This window comes from Euleptes europaea, chromosome 18 (genome assembly GCF_029931775.1).
Source record: "Euleptes europaea isolate rEulEur1 chromosome 18, rEulEur1.hap1, whole genome shotgun sequence".
In the NCBI taxonomy this organism is placed as follows: domain Eukaryota; kingdom Metazoa; phylum Chordata; class Lepidosauria; order Squamata; family Sphaerodactylidae; genus Euleptes; species Euleptes europaea.
This window is the reverse complement of record NC_079329.1, coordinates 12378603-12393160: the sequence shown is the minus strand read 5'-3', so window position 1 is coordinate 12393160 and position 14558 is coordinate 12378603. Positions and strand designations below refer to the sequence as shown.

Here is a 14558-nt window from a genome sequence, read left to right as displayed (position 1 = left end):
ATGGTATGCCAATAAAGGTATTGAAATTTGAAATAAGCCACTTGGCTTCCCAAACAGAACACATTTGCTGTCGTGCTGTTGAAGATAAACTTTGCAGCTTTTTAAGAATAAAGTACATCAGAATAACCACCTGTGATCCATATTCACACAAGAAGCAGGAGTAATGAGGTATAGTGTTATTCTTCCTTTTGGAAACGTATGTGTGCGCGTGTGTAAATCAGGTGAAATAAAAAATTTTGCACTGTTGTTAAAGTTCCAAGATTTTACCTTTAAAATTTCAAACCTTTTAAAAAAATATTAACATTTGGATAATATTTACATTTAAAAAAAACCCATAACATTTTAGTTCTCGTTGGTGAATTCTGGGGTCATCGTGTTAAGAATCGGCTCACTAGATTCAGTGTTTCCACACCTTGGCTGTTCACCATTAGGTGTTTTGCCACTGTAGAAAATGAACGTGTCAACCAAACTGCCTGATATGCCCATTCCCGCAGCGCAGTTTGAATAATATCCCAGCAGCTGCCATCAGAAAGCCAGCGGTGGCTAAAAGTAGAAGTACATTACATCGTGTTTACTTCAGGCCACTCTAGCCTGTTGTCAAGGACTGTCGGTGTCTTTGGGTTCCCTCTGTGCCATCTATTGCTGAATCACATCGAATCGCATGAGTTGTGCTTCTTGCTCTCTGTAGTAGTCCAGGGCCTCTCGAAGTTTGGCCCAGAAGACATTCTCAGCCTCTGGATTTTCAGGCCAACTGATATAGCTATTTTGCTTGATTAGTTTCCTCAGGCGATGATACGGAGACAGCCTAGAAGGGAAGGCAAACAGGACTGAGATTTTCTACTCTCTGGTGTATTTCACCACATGCTCTCCCTCTAGGGTTGCCAGCCTCCAGGCACTAGCTGGAGATCTCCTGCTGTTACAGCTGATCTCCAGCTGATAGAGATCAGTTCCCCTGTAGAAAATGGCCGCTTTGGCCATTGGACTCTATGGCATTGAAGTCCCTCCCCTCCCCAAACCCTGCCCTCCTCAGGCTCTGCCCTAAAAACCTCCCGCCGGCAGCAAAGATGGTGGCTGGAGATCTCCCACTATTACAACTGATCTCCAGGTGACAGAGATCATTTGACCTGGAGAAAATGGCTACTTTGGAAGATAGAAGTCCCTCCCCTCCCCAAAGCCCGCCCTCCTTACACTCCACCCCAAAATCTACAGGTATTTCTCAACCTAGAGTTGGCAACCCTACCTCTCCAATATGAAAAACCTCCCCACATACCTGTAGTTAGGAATGTCCTCCAGAAAGACTACAACCAATGGGTCCTGCCCGTGGTAGTGTATCTTAGAACAAGCGAGTTGGATTTCCACTGAGCACCACTCATTTTCCAGGTAACCCTTGCTCACCAAGCACAAAGTTTTGCGGCTTCGGCTTACCCCGTTCTGAACATTGTTCATGAAATACTCTCCGGGGGCAAAATCCCTAGGCCCAAAGCATAGCCGGAAGTTAGGTTCCCCCTCCTCTTCCAGCTTTACCAGGAGGGTCTTCACCACCCATTCATAGTCCTGCCCGCAACAGGAAATGTAGGCATCGTACTGATAGTCCTGTACTCTCTGATTCAGCTGCCTCTGGCCCCAACCCTTCAGCAAATAATAACAGTGCCTTAGGGTCCAACCAAACTTAGCATTTACCAAACAACTAAGCAGGAGTGAGAGAATGATCGCTGTGGTCACAGCAAAGAAATACATTTCCCAAGTCTCAAAGCAGAAGGAAAAGTCTTGCTGGACAAAGAGCTGGTTGTTCAAACCAGGGCCGAAGCAATGATAGGAGCCCAGTAAGCCCACCTGAATATTTGGTTCAGACATAGACCAGTTATGGAACCACACGTTCTCGCATGAGCAAGTTAGTGGGTTCCCAGAGGCATCCAGATACTTCAGCGAGGAGAGTCTACCAAGAAGCTGTTTACTGATGTTCCTCAGTTCATTCTTGTTCAAGGACAGCTGCTCCATGGATTCCAAATCAGAAAAGATTTGTTCGGGCAAGTCCCTGATGGAGCTGTCTTCTATCTGGAGTCGACTTAGGTTCTTCAGACCTTGGAAGAAGTTTGGACGCGGCCTCCAAAAGCCATCCCTGCCTGGATAGATGTCAGAGAGATCCAGGGATTCAAGTCTAGTCAGGTTGACAAAAGAGAGGTTAAGGAACAAGGCACTGGGGTTGTCCCTCAAAGACAGGCGCTGGAGATTCTGCAGACCTTGGAAGAGTTGGTCTGGAGGACAGATGGGCAGTCTAGGCATCTGAGAACTGAGGTCCAGGGTGCGGAGGCCATAGAGACCCAGAAAAGGGCTAGAATGGTCATACTTGTTGTAAGTGAAGAGGTAGTTGTTACTGAGGTCCAACGTTTCTAGCTTTTTAAGGTAGGCAAATGTTGCCACCGGCAGCTTGTAAAGGTAGTTGTGATCCAGGAAGAGACTCCTGAGAGAGGTGAGTCCCTTAAAGGCATGTCTTTGGATAGTAAGGATTCTGTTTCCAGAAAGCAGGAGCGTCTGCAAGTGTTTGAGGAACACAAAGGCAGAATACTTGAGTAATTTGATGCTGTTATCTCTTAAGTCCAAGAACTCCATTTTGCGAGCATAACGGAAAGTGTCACGGGTCACAGCCGTGATCTGGCAGCCCTGAAGGATGAGCTTCCGCAACGCCTCCATATGCAAAAAAGATGTCTTCTGAAGATTGGTCAAGCGGTTCTTGGACAGATCCAGATAGCTCAAACTCCTCAAAGGACCGAAAATGTTATTTTCCAGCTGAGATATAGAATTTCTTTTCAGGATCAGCGTCCGTAGCCGGCTCTGTTTTTCCCAGGCGCTAGCATGGATGGTCAGCAATTTACACTTGTCCAATGAGAGGAACTCCAGGTTCGGAAAGGCGCTGAAAGCCCCTCTTGGAAAGCGCTTGAAGTTGGTGGCAGACAGATCCAGCCACGTGAGGTTAGCGCAGGAACCCAGCTGGCTCAGGTGAGAAGCTGCAATCTTGGAATGCTTGATGTCCAAAGAGGTCAAAGATGGGAGGCCCCGGAAGACAGTACAAGCTTCAGGCAAGGTATGGTTTAATGACTGATTCATACTGGACAAGTGCAGTGTAGTAAGGTTAGGAAGCGACAGATTGAGAAGGTGGGAGATGGGAAAGGGGTTCATGTCCAAGGACAACTCCAGCAAAACCGGGGTGGCACGGAAGGATTCAGACTCCACTTCCAACATGTCGTTATAGGTCAGGTTCAGTTGTTGCAAGTGAGGCAGAGAGCAATTGGACAGGTCCAGCTTTGAAATGCCATTGCTGTTCAAGCTGAGGTTCCTCAGGACAGGCAAAGCAATCCACCCAGGACCCATACATGGGGCGGAGATCTGGTTGAAATCGAGATTCAGGAAGGTAAGGTTGGCCAAGCCTTTCACCGCTGTCGCTACCTCCTGGAAATCAGAGAGATTGTTGTAGGAAAGGTGAAGTCCTTGGAGAGCCATCGGGAACACGAAGGCCTGAGGATGCAAGGAGGCTATTTTGTTGTGACTCAAATGAAGCAGGCGGAGATTCCTCAGGCCGGCCAATGTGGAAGGCCCCACGTAAGCTAAGTAGTTCCAACTCAGATCGAGCATCTCCAGGTCCTCCAAGCCTTGAAAGGCATTGGGCTGAACACTCGATATGCGGTTGTTATCCAGAAGAAGTTCCAACAAGTGAGGAAGGTGAGAAAAGACCTTTGAGGTCACGTCGTTTACATTGTTGTGGGAAGCGTTGAGCCAGCGAGTGGAGTTAGGCAGGCGAGCAATGGCGGAACTCAGGTTGGAAAAGGCTTGGGAAGTACAGATCGCTAGGCCTGGTTTGTTGGGAGAAAGGACACAGTGCCCGAGCCCAAAAGAATCAACACCCCAGTGGGAACCCATCAAGAGGGTCAGCACTACACAAAGCACTGAACAGATAGGTTTGGCGTGTGACATGATGAGTCAGGAGCTCCGTATGATGCTCAGCGTGACCCTGGCCTGTATTTTACATACTGTGGCTTCTTCTTGGTCAGAAGAATTTGTTTCTTCCTCTTCTTGGAGCTCCTGAAACAAGATTGCAAAATATCTTAAATGAGTCAGTAATGGGGATGGCGGATAAAGCTGCTGTTCTGCATTCATGTCAACCCAACAAGACAACTTCTACAATGAAGTACTGCAATGAAGTACCAGAGTCAGTGTTTTACTAGGGTTGCCAGGTCCCTCTTTGCCATTGGTGGGAGGTTTTGGGGGTAGAGCCTGAGGAGGGCGGGGTTTGAGGAGGGGAGAACTTCAATGCCATAGAACATTTTCTCCAGATGAACTGATCTCAATCGGCTGGAGATCAGTTGTAATAGCAGGAGATCTCCAGCTAGTACCTGGAGGGTGAACACATGAACACATGAAGCTGCCTTATACTGAATCAGACCCTTGGTTCATCAAAGTCAGTATACTCAAACCAGCAGCGGCTCTCTAGGGTCTCAGGCAGAGGTGTTTCACATCACCTACTTGCCTAGTCCCTTTAACTGGAGATGCCAGGGATTGAACCTGGGACCTTCTGCATGCCAAGCACATGCTCTACCACTGAGCCAAGGCAACCCTATGTTTTACATTGTACTGTTCATATTCCTTTTTTATCTACAGGAGCTATTTTAGGGCAGCCAACCGCCAGGTAGTAGCAGGAGATCTCCTGCTATTACACCTAATCTCCAGTCGATAGAGAACAGTTCCCCTGGAGAAAATGGCCGCTTTGGCAATTGGACTCTATGGCACTGAAGTCCCTCCCCTCCCCAAACCCCACCATTCTCAGGCTCTGCCCCAAAAACCTCCCGCTGGGGGCGAAGAGGGACCTGGCAATCTATGCATGGTGAGTACTGAAAAAATATATACTTTTACCCATAACTCCTGGCAAGGCCTCAGTGATCATGCTTCAGCTATTCAATGAAAGAAACTACCACAGAAGGAGAAACGGCATCTAAGAAGTCATTTTTTTACCAGCTCAACTTGCCTTGGCCAACCAGATACATGCACTTGAATGGAAATGGTATGTTGGGGAGTGTCTTATTCATAACCACACACACACAGCCCCGGAGTGTTACCATTGGCCTGGACCAAAGTAGCACAGTTTGCAAGCATAAGAACATAAGAAAGGCCCTGCTGGATCAGACGAGGGCCCATCAAGTCCAGCAGCCTGCTCACACAGTGGCCAACCAGGTGCCTCCAGGAAGACCCCAAACAAGACGACTGCAGCAGCACCGTCCTGCCTATGTTCCAGTGCACCTAATATAATAGGCATGCTCCTCTGATCCTGGAGAGAACAGGCAGGCATCATGACTAGTATCCATTTTAACTAGTAGCCATGAATACCCTTTTCCTCCATGAATATGTCCACTCCCGTCTTAAAGCCTTCCAAGTTGGCAGCCATCACCACATCCTGGGGCAGGGAGTTCCACAATTTAACTATGCGTTGTGTGAAAAAATACTTCTTTTTATCTGTTTTGAATCTCTCACCCTCCAGCTTCAGCAGATGACCCTGCGTTCTAGTATTATGGGAGAGGGAGAAAAACTTCTCCCTGTCCACTCCCTCCAAACCATGCATAATTTTATAGGCCTCTATCATGTCTCCCCTCAGCCGCCTTCTTTCCAAGCTAAACAGCCCTAAGCTTCTTAACCGCTCCCCATAGGACAATTGCTCTAGTCCCCTAATCATTTTGGTTGCTCTTTTCTGCACCTTCTCAAGCTCTGTACAAAGTAGCAAAAGCAGCTTAGAGTCTTGTGGGGGTACCCGGTGGCTGGAAAAGGATGCCTTGAGGTTCAGGGGGGCCTGTTATGCATGACTGCTTCCCTCATGGTCACCCCTCCAAAGACTTCAGGTCTTTGTTTTGGTTATGCCTGCCGTTTCCAACTGTCAGAGGCCACCTCGCTCTCCCCTGCATTTCACCTGTGTTTTGAGGGACCTGTTTAACCTCAAATTTGAAAACACGGACAAAATGCGGGAAAAGGCACTGGGAGGGGGAGGAACTGGAGGGATGACTGTGAGGGAAGCAGCCATGCATAAAAGGCTGTGCATGCATTTTAAACACGTGTGTGCATAGGGTTGCCAACCGCCAGGTACTAGCTGGAGATCTCCCGCTATTACAACTGACCTCCAGCCAACAGAGATCAGTTCCCCTGGAGAAAATGGCTGCTTTGGCTGTTGGACTCTATGGCATTGAAGTCCCTCCCCTCGTCAGGCTCATAAGAACATAAGCAAGGCCCTGCTGGATCAGACCCAGGCCCATCAAGTCCAGCAGTTTGTTCACACAGTGGCCAACCAGGTGCCTCTAGGAAGCCCCAAAAATCTCCCGCTGGTGGCAAAGAGGGACCTGGCAACCCTATGTGTGAGAGACAAATGCCTTCACTTACCCACCAGCAGATTTAACTTTGAGAGACTTGGAGCAGGGGGTCAAGTCCTGTGGGATGGCATTGCTAGCAATTCAGCCCCAAGGACTGAAATAGGGACAGTGATTTAAAAGGGACAGGTGCCAGGAAATGAGAAACGTCTCTGGTCAATACGGACAGTTGGAGCACAAGCTGCTGTTGGATCAAACCGATGCTTGAAAAGACAGCTGGTTCAAAAGCTGGGAAATCTAAAAAAGACGGCAGCAGTTGAGTCAACAAGTTCTGCAGTATAGTTTTAACAACCCTCCCCGTGTAAATGTCAAGCTCTGCCCAAAAGTTTCAGAACTTCTCACACTACCGCGCAGGTTTAATATGAGTAAGAGCGTTGAGCGTTGAGCCCTTGGAAAATGTGAGGTAATGATGCCTTTACAGGAGGGACTGTGGCTCAGTGGTAGAGCCTCTGCTTGGCATGCAGAAGGTCCCAGGTTCAATCCCCGACATCTCCATGTAAAGGGACTAGGCGAGTAGGTGATGTGAAAGACCCCTGCCTGAGACCCTGGAGAGCCGCAGCCGGTCTAAGAAGACAATACTGACTTTGATGGACCAAGGGTCTGATTCAGTATAAGGCAGCTTCAAAGCGAGATCTCTAGCCCACACAATCTTACCCCTCAGTACTTTTGCGCCCAAACACTCCTTTTTTTGGTTCTTGCTGCAGCAGACTAACACGGCTGCCCCCGCTAGGATCAGAACATGGGCAGAGTGCCGTTCCTTCTGAGGTCAACCCCTGCTGACCTGAGCACAGGCGGCAGGAAGCCCCTCTCTCTTAGAAAGTAACCGTTTCTAAATGCCCCGAAATCAAAAGCAACCGTTAATCAGGGAACGTAAAGGGAGGGCAGCGATCAACAAAGTAATGATCTTAAATATGTCCAAAGTATGTCTTTTAATTTTACAGCTGTCAGGCAGAAGAGGAAGACGATCATTTCAGTTCTTCTTCAGTTCCTCTTCTGACACCTTCAAAGTTCCATTGGTATTATTTCTTAATAATCTAATTTTCATGAACACCCTATGGGTAGTAACAGTTACATCTTATCTGCCTGCCACCGGCTAGTCAGATATCATGAGAGTTTAGTATTCCCCTTCAGGATAGCAATATAGTTGTTACCTTGTATATTGGGGTTTATATTTAAACCAGACTGTGTGTTTTTTTGGATTGTAACCTCCAGGTGGTGGCTGGAGACCTGGCAACCCTAGCCTCCCCCCCCCCCCGCACGCCGGGAGATCTACACCTGGTTATGGCCCCCGAATGATGTGATAAATGAGCAAATGGCCCATGGAAGGAAAAAGGTTCCCCACCCCTGCTCTAGGCTGATCCTGCATTGAGCAGGGGTTGGACTAGATGGCCTGTATGGCTCCTTCCAACTCTATAATTCTATGAATACTGGGGAACCTTGAGCCAGTGTCTCTCAGGCTAGTAGGGCTGCCAGGTCCCTCTTTGCCACCAGCGGGAAGATTTTGGGGTGGAGCCTGGGGAGGGAGGGGTTTGGGGAGGGGAGGGACTTCAGTGCCATAGAGTCCAACAGCCAAAGCAGCCATTTTCTCCAGGTGAACTGATCTCTATTGGCTGGAGGTCAGTTGTAATAGCGGGAGATCTCCAGCTAGTACCTGGCGGTTGGCAACCCTACTCACACACATGTGTTGGCAACCCTACTCACACACACTGATCTCTATCGGCTGGAGATCAGTTGTAATAGTAGGAGATCTCCAGCTACCACCTGGAGGTTTGCAGCCCTACAGGCTAGCCCACCTCACAGAATTGTTGTTGTGAAGACAAAGCAAAGGACAGGAGAATGACATTGTTGTAAACCACTTTGGGTCCCTATTGGGGAGAAAAGCAGGATATAAATAGCTAAACAAATAAAACCACTGCTCACGTAATTGGGCTGTACATAACAGTATCATTGCAAAGGAAGCGGAGAGGCAGTGAGGATAGAGATCAGTTCACCTGGAGAAAATGGTAACTGGATTCTACGGCATTGGAGTCCCTCCCCTCCCCAAACCCCACCCTCCTAAGGCTCCGCCCTGAAAACCTTCCGCCAGTTGCGAAGAGGGACCTGGCAACCCTATTTAGCCTAGAGAGAACCACTGGCTCAATGGCACTCAGGGAATTCGGTGGCAAGCAGGGACTTGAGGCTAACCACTATACAACACTGTCTGGGCTTTCTCCCACCCAGTTGTTTGACCGGCTCTTCTGTCTGCCCTAACCCCCCTCCCCGGGAATCATGATAAATATCCTACTGACCTGAGCTGGCCCTCTTGGGATTCCTGCCTGTCATGCAGCTGTTCAGGGCATAGCAGCCCTGCCAGAATGCACACAAGAAGCATCAGCTCTGTGGCGGCTGTTGTTCCAGTGCATGAGACTCAAGGCAGAGATGGGAAATACCCTTCCGGGCCAAATTCACAGCTTTTTTTTCCTGCTCTCGCCAAGCCTCCACAGCAAGGTGCACCCCTTACCTTCGGTCCCCACTGTCTTTTCCCAGCCTTTCTTTCGTCTCCTAAACGCAGTACAAAACGGCTTCAGGGCAAGTGTTTTTCTCCTTCCCGTGGGAGTCTGTAAATCTGTGTGGTTACTTTCTCAAAAGGTAGTGAGAACCAAGACGGGTTTTGCCAGTGAGCTTAGCGCATAAAAGTGAAACCGCTGGCGCTTTTATGCTCAAGGAGGAAGTGGCGGAGCAGAATTTTCTCACTGCCAGGAATGCCCCGATTTGCACTTCACTTTTAAGCTGCCTGCGGAGGGGGGACAAAATACACATTGCCAAAGTGCTCGAGATTTGACATATCTTCACCAAGTAGAACACTTTTAAGGAACCGGAACCCTGCCTAATAGGCCTATTACCCAAAGGAATGGAGAAGGCAGATTAGATAATTTGTCATTATAATTTTGCGGCTGCAAGAATAATAATAGCTAAAACCTGGAAGGGAGAAACTAGGCTTCTTTTAAAGGACTGGAGAGATAAAATATATTACTTTGTACAAACGGCCAAATTAACTAATAGTCTACATGGAAGTGATGTAGAAGAGTTTAAAAGAGAACGGCATAAGGCCTTTGTACACTGGGCTAACACGGCAAAGACTGATTTTACGAAGATTGTGAAAGAGTTGTAAATAAAATATTGTAGTAAAGGGAAACTAAATAAATAATGGATTATATAAAGCTAAGGGGTACTTCTCCGGAAATTACAACGGGGGGGGGGGGCACGTAACATGAGGGAGGGAAGGGGACTCTCACTTTTAATTCTATATTACCTTTCATTTTTTTCTGTTAACTTGCTTTAATTTTGTTAAAATCTTTTTTCTTTTTCTTGTAATTTTTCTATTGGTAAAATTTTTCCTGTTAATAAAAATTCTATTAAAAAAAATTCTATTCTGTATGCCAAGCAGATGCCCTACCACTGAGACACGGCCCCTCCCCAAATCATCCCATTAAGCTTCTTTTGGAAAGGAAGGTGGCATGGTATAGGCGACCTCATCAGATCTAGGAAGCTAAGCAAAGCCAGTACTTGGAAGGGAGACAACCAAGGAAGACTGTGCAGAGAGAGGAGGAGGAGGAGGAGGAGGAGGAGGAGAATTCTACACGCCGACTTTCTCTGCCACTTAAGGGAGACTCAAACCAGCTTACAATCACCTTCCTTTCCCCTCTCCACAACAGACACCATGTGAGGTAGGTGGGGCTGAGAGAGCTCTAACAGACCTGTAACTTGTCCAAGGTCACCCAGCTGGCTTTGTGTGTAGGAGTGGGGAAACCAATCCAGTTCACCAGATTAGCCTCCACCGCTCATGTGGAGGAGTGGGGAATCAAACCTGGTTCTCCAGATCAGACTCCACCGACCCAAACCACCATTCTTAACCACTAAACCATGCTGGAAGGCGTTGGTTAACCACTTCTGCTTCTCACTGGCCTTGAAAGCCCCTTGCTGGGGTCGCCATAAGTCAGCTGTGACTTGACAGGGCTTTACACACACACACAAGTGTCTGTTGAAGGGGCAAGGCATTTTTTCCCCTCCCGGTTGTTGGCAACCCAATTCCAGGATCCCAGCGGCTTCCTTGCCATTCTCTGCCCTTGCAAGTGCTAGAAACAGCCAGTAGAGGCCAGCCCAAAACCAGATTCCGCCTCTCATCCAAACACACGCAGCAGGTCGGCGGAGGAAAAGTCTCTGATTGATTCTGGACTTTCTCTACAGGGGATCTGGACTGAGTCCCATGGGAAAATGAGTCTCCCAGAGTTGGCGCGGCACCACCTGGAATTGGGCCAGCCCTGGAGCGCAGCAATAGCAGATGTGGCCAAACTACCAGGGTTGTTTGTGTCCGATCCCCAGACCAGTGGTGTTGCCAGTAATGTGCTATCTATGTCTCTCAAAGTAATCTTCCGAGCTATGTTGGTCAATTGGAAGAAGAAGAAGAAGAAAAAGAAGAAGAAGAAGAAGAGTTGTCTTTTATATGCCGACTTTCTCTACCACTTAAGGCAGAATCAAACCAGCTTACAATCGCCTTCCCTTCCTCTCCCCACAGCAGATACCCTGTGAGGTAGGTGAGGCTGAGAGAGCTCTAAGAGAACTGTGACTAGCCCAAGGTCAACCAGCTGGCTTCATGTGCAGGAGTGGGGAAACCTACCTGGTTCACCAGATTAGCCTCCGCCGCTCAAGTGGAGGAGAGGGGATTTAAACCTGGTTCTCCAGATCAGACTCCACCGCTCCCAACCACCGCTCTTAACCCCTACACCACGCTGGCTCTCTTATGGCAACCTCATAGGGTTTTCAAGGCAAGAGACACTAGAGGTGGATTGCATGTCATTCCTGGACTTCCTGGGTGGCCTCCCACCCAAGTAGTAACCGGGGTTGGCCCTGCTTAACTTCCGGGATCTGATGAGATCAGGCTAGCCGAGATTATCCAGGTCAGGGCACCTCTCTTGTGTCTGTGTGTGCCAGCAAGTTACAGCTCTACCACTGAGCTGGGGTCTCCTCAAAGGACTTAGCAACAAATGGTGTCTCCGGCATTACATTTTTTAAAAAAGCCAGGCCGTGTTTAGGGCCATTTATGCATGGGAGGCTTTGCTTTGGATTTGCCACTCTCTAGATCAGTGGTTCCCAAAGTGGGCAGTACCACCCCCTGGGGGGCAGTGGGATTACCTGGCGGGCACTAAGAGGCAAGAGGGCAGCAGGGGGGTGCTAGAGGTGGGCCCCTTCAACTGTGTTGTTGAGTAATTTACAAGAGATCAAGCTCTGGCACCATGCTGGCAAATTTGGTGGAAACTATCAGAATTTTTTCCCAGACTTTGAAGAGCTGGTGCCGCTGGATCCCGTTCACCAGTTTTGTTGAATACATTTCAACTAAAAAGTTGTAACTTGATTTTGAATAGACGTGCAATTAATTGTTACCGTTTTGAAATTTTATTGTCCTTATCTTATTTAGTGCATCATGCAAACCCGTTTTGAACAATGCTTTTTATAAGATAGGGTAGGGGGCGCTGGAGTTGAGTTTGTGGAACCAAGGGGGCGGTGGCCCGAAAAGTTTGGGAACCACTCCTCTAGCTGCACATTTCCCCCATCCCACTTGTCAAAACTCAACAATATGCCTCCGAGCAGAGTTTTGAGAATTGGGATGGGGAAAATGTGCATTTGGAGAGGGGCAAATCCAAGGCAAATTCTCCCATGCATAAATGGCCCTGTGTGTTTGTTAAGTGCCGTCAAGTGGCTTCCAACTCATGGCGACCCTACGAATCAAAGTCCTCCAAAATGTCCTAACTTTGACAGCCTTGCTCAGATCTTGCAAATTGAGGGCCGTGGCTTCCTTTATTGAGTCAGTCCATCTCTTGTTGGGTCTTCCTCTTTTCCTGCTGCCCTCAACTTTTCCTAGCATGACTGTCTTTTCCAGTGACTCTTGTCGTCTCATGATGTGACCAAAATACGATAGCCTCAATTTAGTCATTTTAGCTTCTAGGGTCAGTTCAGGCTTGATTTGATCTAGAACCCACTGATTTGTTTTTGTTTTTTTGGCAGTTCACGGTATCCGTCACACGGTATCCTCCAACACCACATTTCAAAGGAATCTATAAATGGCCCTAGAGAGGGGCAAATCCAAGGCAAAACCTCCCATGCATAAATGGCCCTAAAGGTAAAGGTCCCCTGTGCAAACACCGGGTCATTCCTGACCCACGGATGACGTCACATCCCGACGTTTAATAGGCAGACTTTGTTTGTGGGGTGGTTTGCCAGTGCCTTCCCCAGTCATCTTCCCTTTACCCCCAGCAAGCTGGGTACTCATTTTACCGACCTCGGAAGGATGGAAGGCTGAGTCCACCTTGAGCTGGCTACCTGAAACTGACTTCCATCGGGATCGAACTCAGGCCCTGAGCAGAGCTTGGACTGCAGTACTGCAGCTGACCACTCTGCACCACGGGGCTCGATAAATGGCCCTAGAGAGGGGCAAATCCAAGGCGAAACCTCCTGTGTATAAATGGCCTAGGACCAGTGGCGGACCTACATTTTTGGGGCCCTGAAGCTTGAACTGTTATGGGGGCCCCATCGTAACCAGCAACAACAGGGCAATATCGAGCAATATCGTCCAAAGGGCCTTGCTGCCCTTGCAAGGATCTTGAGGCCCAAATGGTGGAGAACAGAGTGGTGGAATGGAGTCCTTGAAAATGGGCCATACAGTGATGGAATAAAACTATAGAACTATTAAGCCGTGCATCAACAAAGAATTCGAGGATCCAGCTGCCAAAATGTAGGCTATGAATAGATTCTGGTGAGCTCAGTGAGCCCTTACAGCTGGGGGTTCAAGCGCTGCAAGCCCCTGACAAAATTTTGATTTTTTTTTTAAAAAAAAATTCATTATTTTTCTATATTAATTAGACAAAGTATTCAACAATCAATATAGGTAAACATCAAAGTATAAATTCTAATAAACAATTGTTGAAAGTACATACATATATAGATAAAAGATAAAAGATAAAGACTTCCCCTACACCTTCCTCAATCTTGTCATTTATTTGTAATCTCCTTTGTTTAAGGTTCTAATCCTAATATTGTTACAAACGTTTATAAGATATATTTTTTATTTTGTTTAATTAACATTACTCATAATCTAAGTATTTGCTATTTCATTTGTCTATATTCAAACAAAGAGAAAGAAAATAAAAATAAAAAAGAAAGAACAGAAATAAAAAGCACTATTTTTATAATAAAAAATGGATTAGATAATAAGTATCATTTTTAACTTCCTTTGAGAATGAATATCATTATGATTCCTCCAGTTCTCCCACATATCTAATAAGTATCAGTTATGTTAATGCCATTAATTATTGTTTTTGTCAAAGCCAAGCCATTTAATCAGTCCTTTTTAATTAAATCCCGAGAAAGACTAAACCCTTTGACCCAGTCTCTTTATCTTAAATTTCCAGCATCTTCCTCTTTTTCCCAGTAGCACAAAATTTTGAAATTTGATCAATTACAGCCTGAATCTGTTGGGCCCAGCTGGGGACAGCAGAGCTCAAAAGCGAGTCGCTCTACGTGGCAGACACTCGGAGCCGTCTCCGGGTCGCACCTCTTGGCTAAATGTTTGACCAAATATAGCAGGCTAGTTTTTAAGCTGATAATTAAAAACTAGCCTGTGAATGATGTTCTAAATATCCAAATGGCCCTTGGCAGAAGAAAGGTTGCCCTGACCTGGATGGCCCAGGCTAGCTTGATCTCGTCAGATCTCAGAAGCTAAGCAGGGTCAGCCCTGGTTAGTATTTGGATGGGAGACCACCCAGGAAGTCCAGGGTTGCTGTGCAGAGGAAGGCACTGGCAAACCACCTCTGTTCGTCTCTTGCCATGAAAACCCCAAAAAGGGGTCGCCATAAGTCGGCTGCGACTTGAGGGCACTTTCCACACACACACACACACAGAAGAAAGGTTCCCCACCCTTGAATTACAGGGACATTTTCAGGCCATACGAAATGGGCATTCGAGCATATTCTAAAGTCAGCATTAAGTACTTCAACCCATTGGCTTATGATCCCATCGCTAAAAAACTCCATCGATTTTGTTGAGAAATGCACATTAAAAAAAGTTGCTTCAAGGGGCCCCTCTGGGATTGGGGGCCCTGAAGCTTAAGCGTCATGAGCATCA

General features: G+C 47.3%; 1 protein-coding gene across 1 annotated transcript; it reads right to left on the bottom strand.

Annotated features, from left to right (window-relative positions):
* Positions 1-636: 636 nt before the first annotated feature.
* Positions 637-3969, bottom strand: LOC130490427 (toll-like receptor 13). Its single transcript, XM_056864255.1, has 2 exons — positions 1271-3969; positions 637-805 (listed from the first exon to the last, which is right to left on the bottom strand). Exons 1-2 carry the CDS (start codon positions 3967-3969, stop codon positions 637-639), a joined length of 2868 nt encoding a protein of 955 aa, XP_056720233.1.
* Positions 3970-14558: the final 10589 nt, after the last annotated feature.

Bases quoted from the DNA above. Each gene is read 5' to 3' on its own strand.
- LOC130490427 (XM_056864255.1), bottom strand. From the start codon at position 3,969: ATGTCACACGCCAAACCTATCTGTTCAGTGCTTTGTGTAGTGCTGACC. The intron at 806-1,270 runs GTATGTGGGGAG...CTTCCCTTCTAG, and splicing joins GAGGACATTCCTAACTACAG to GCTGTCTCCGTATCATCGCC.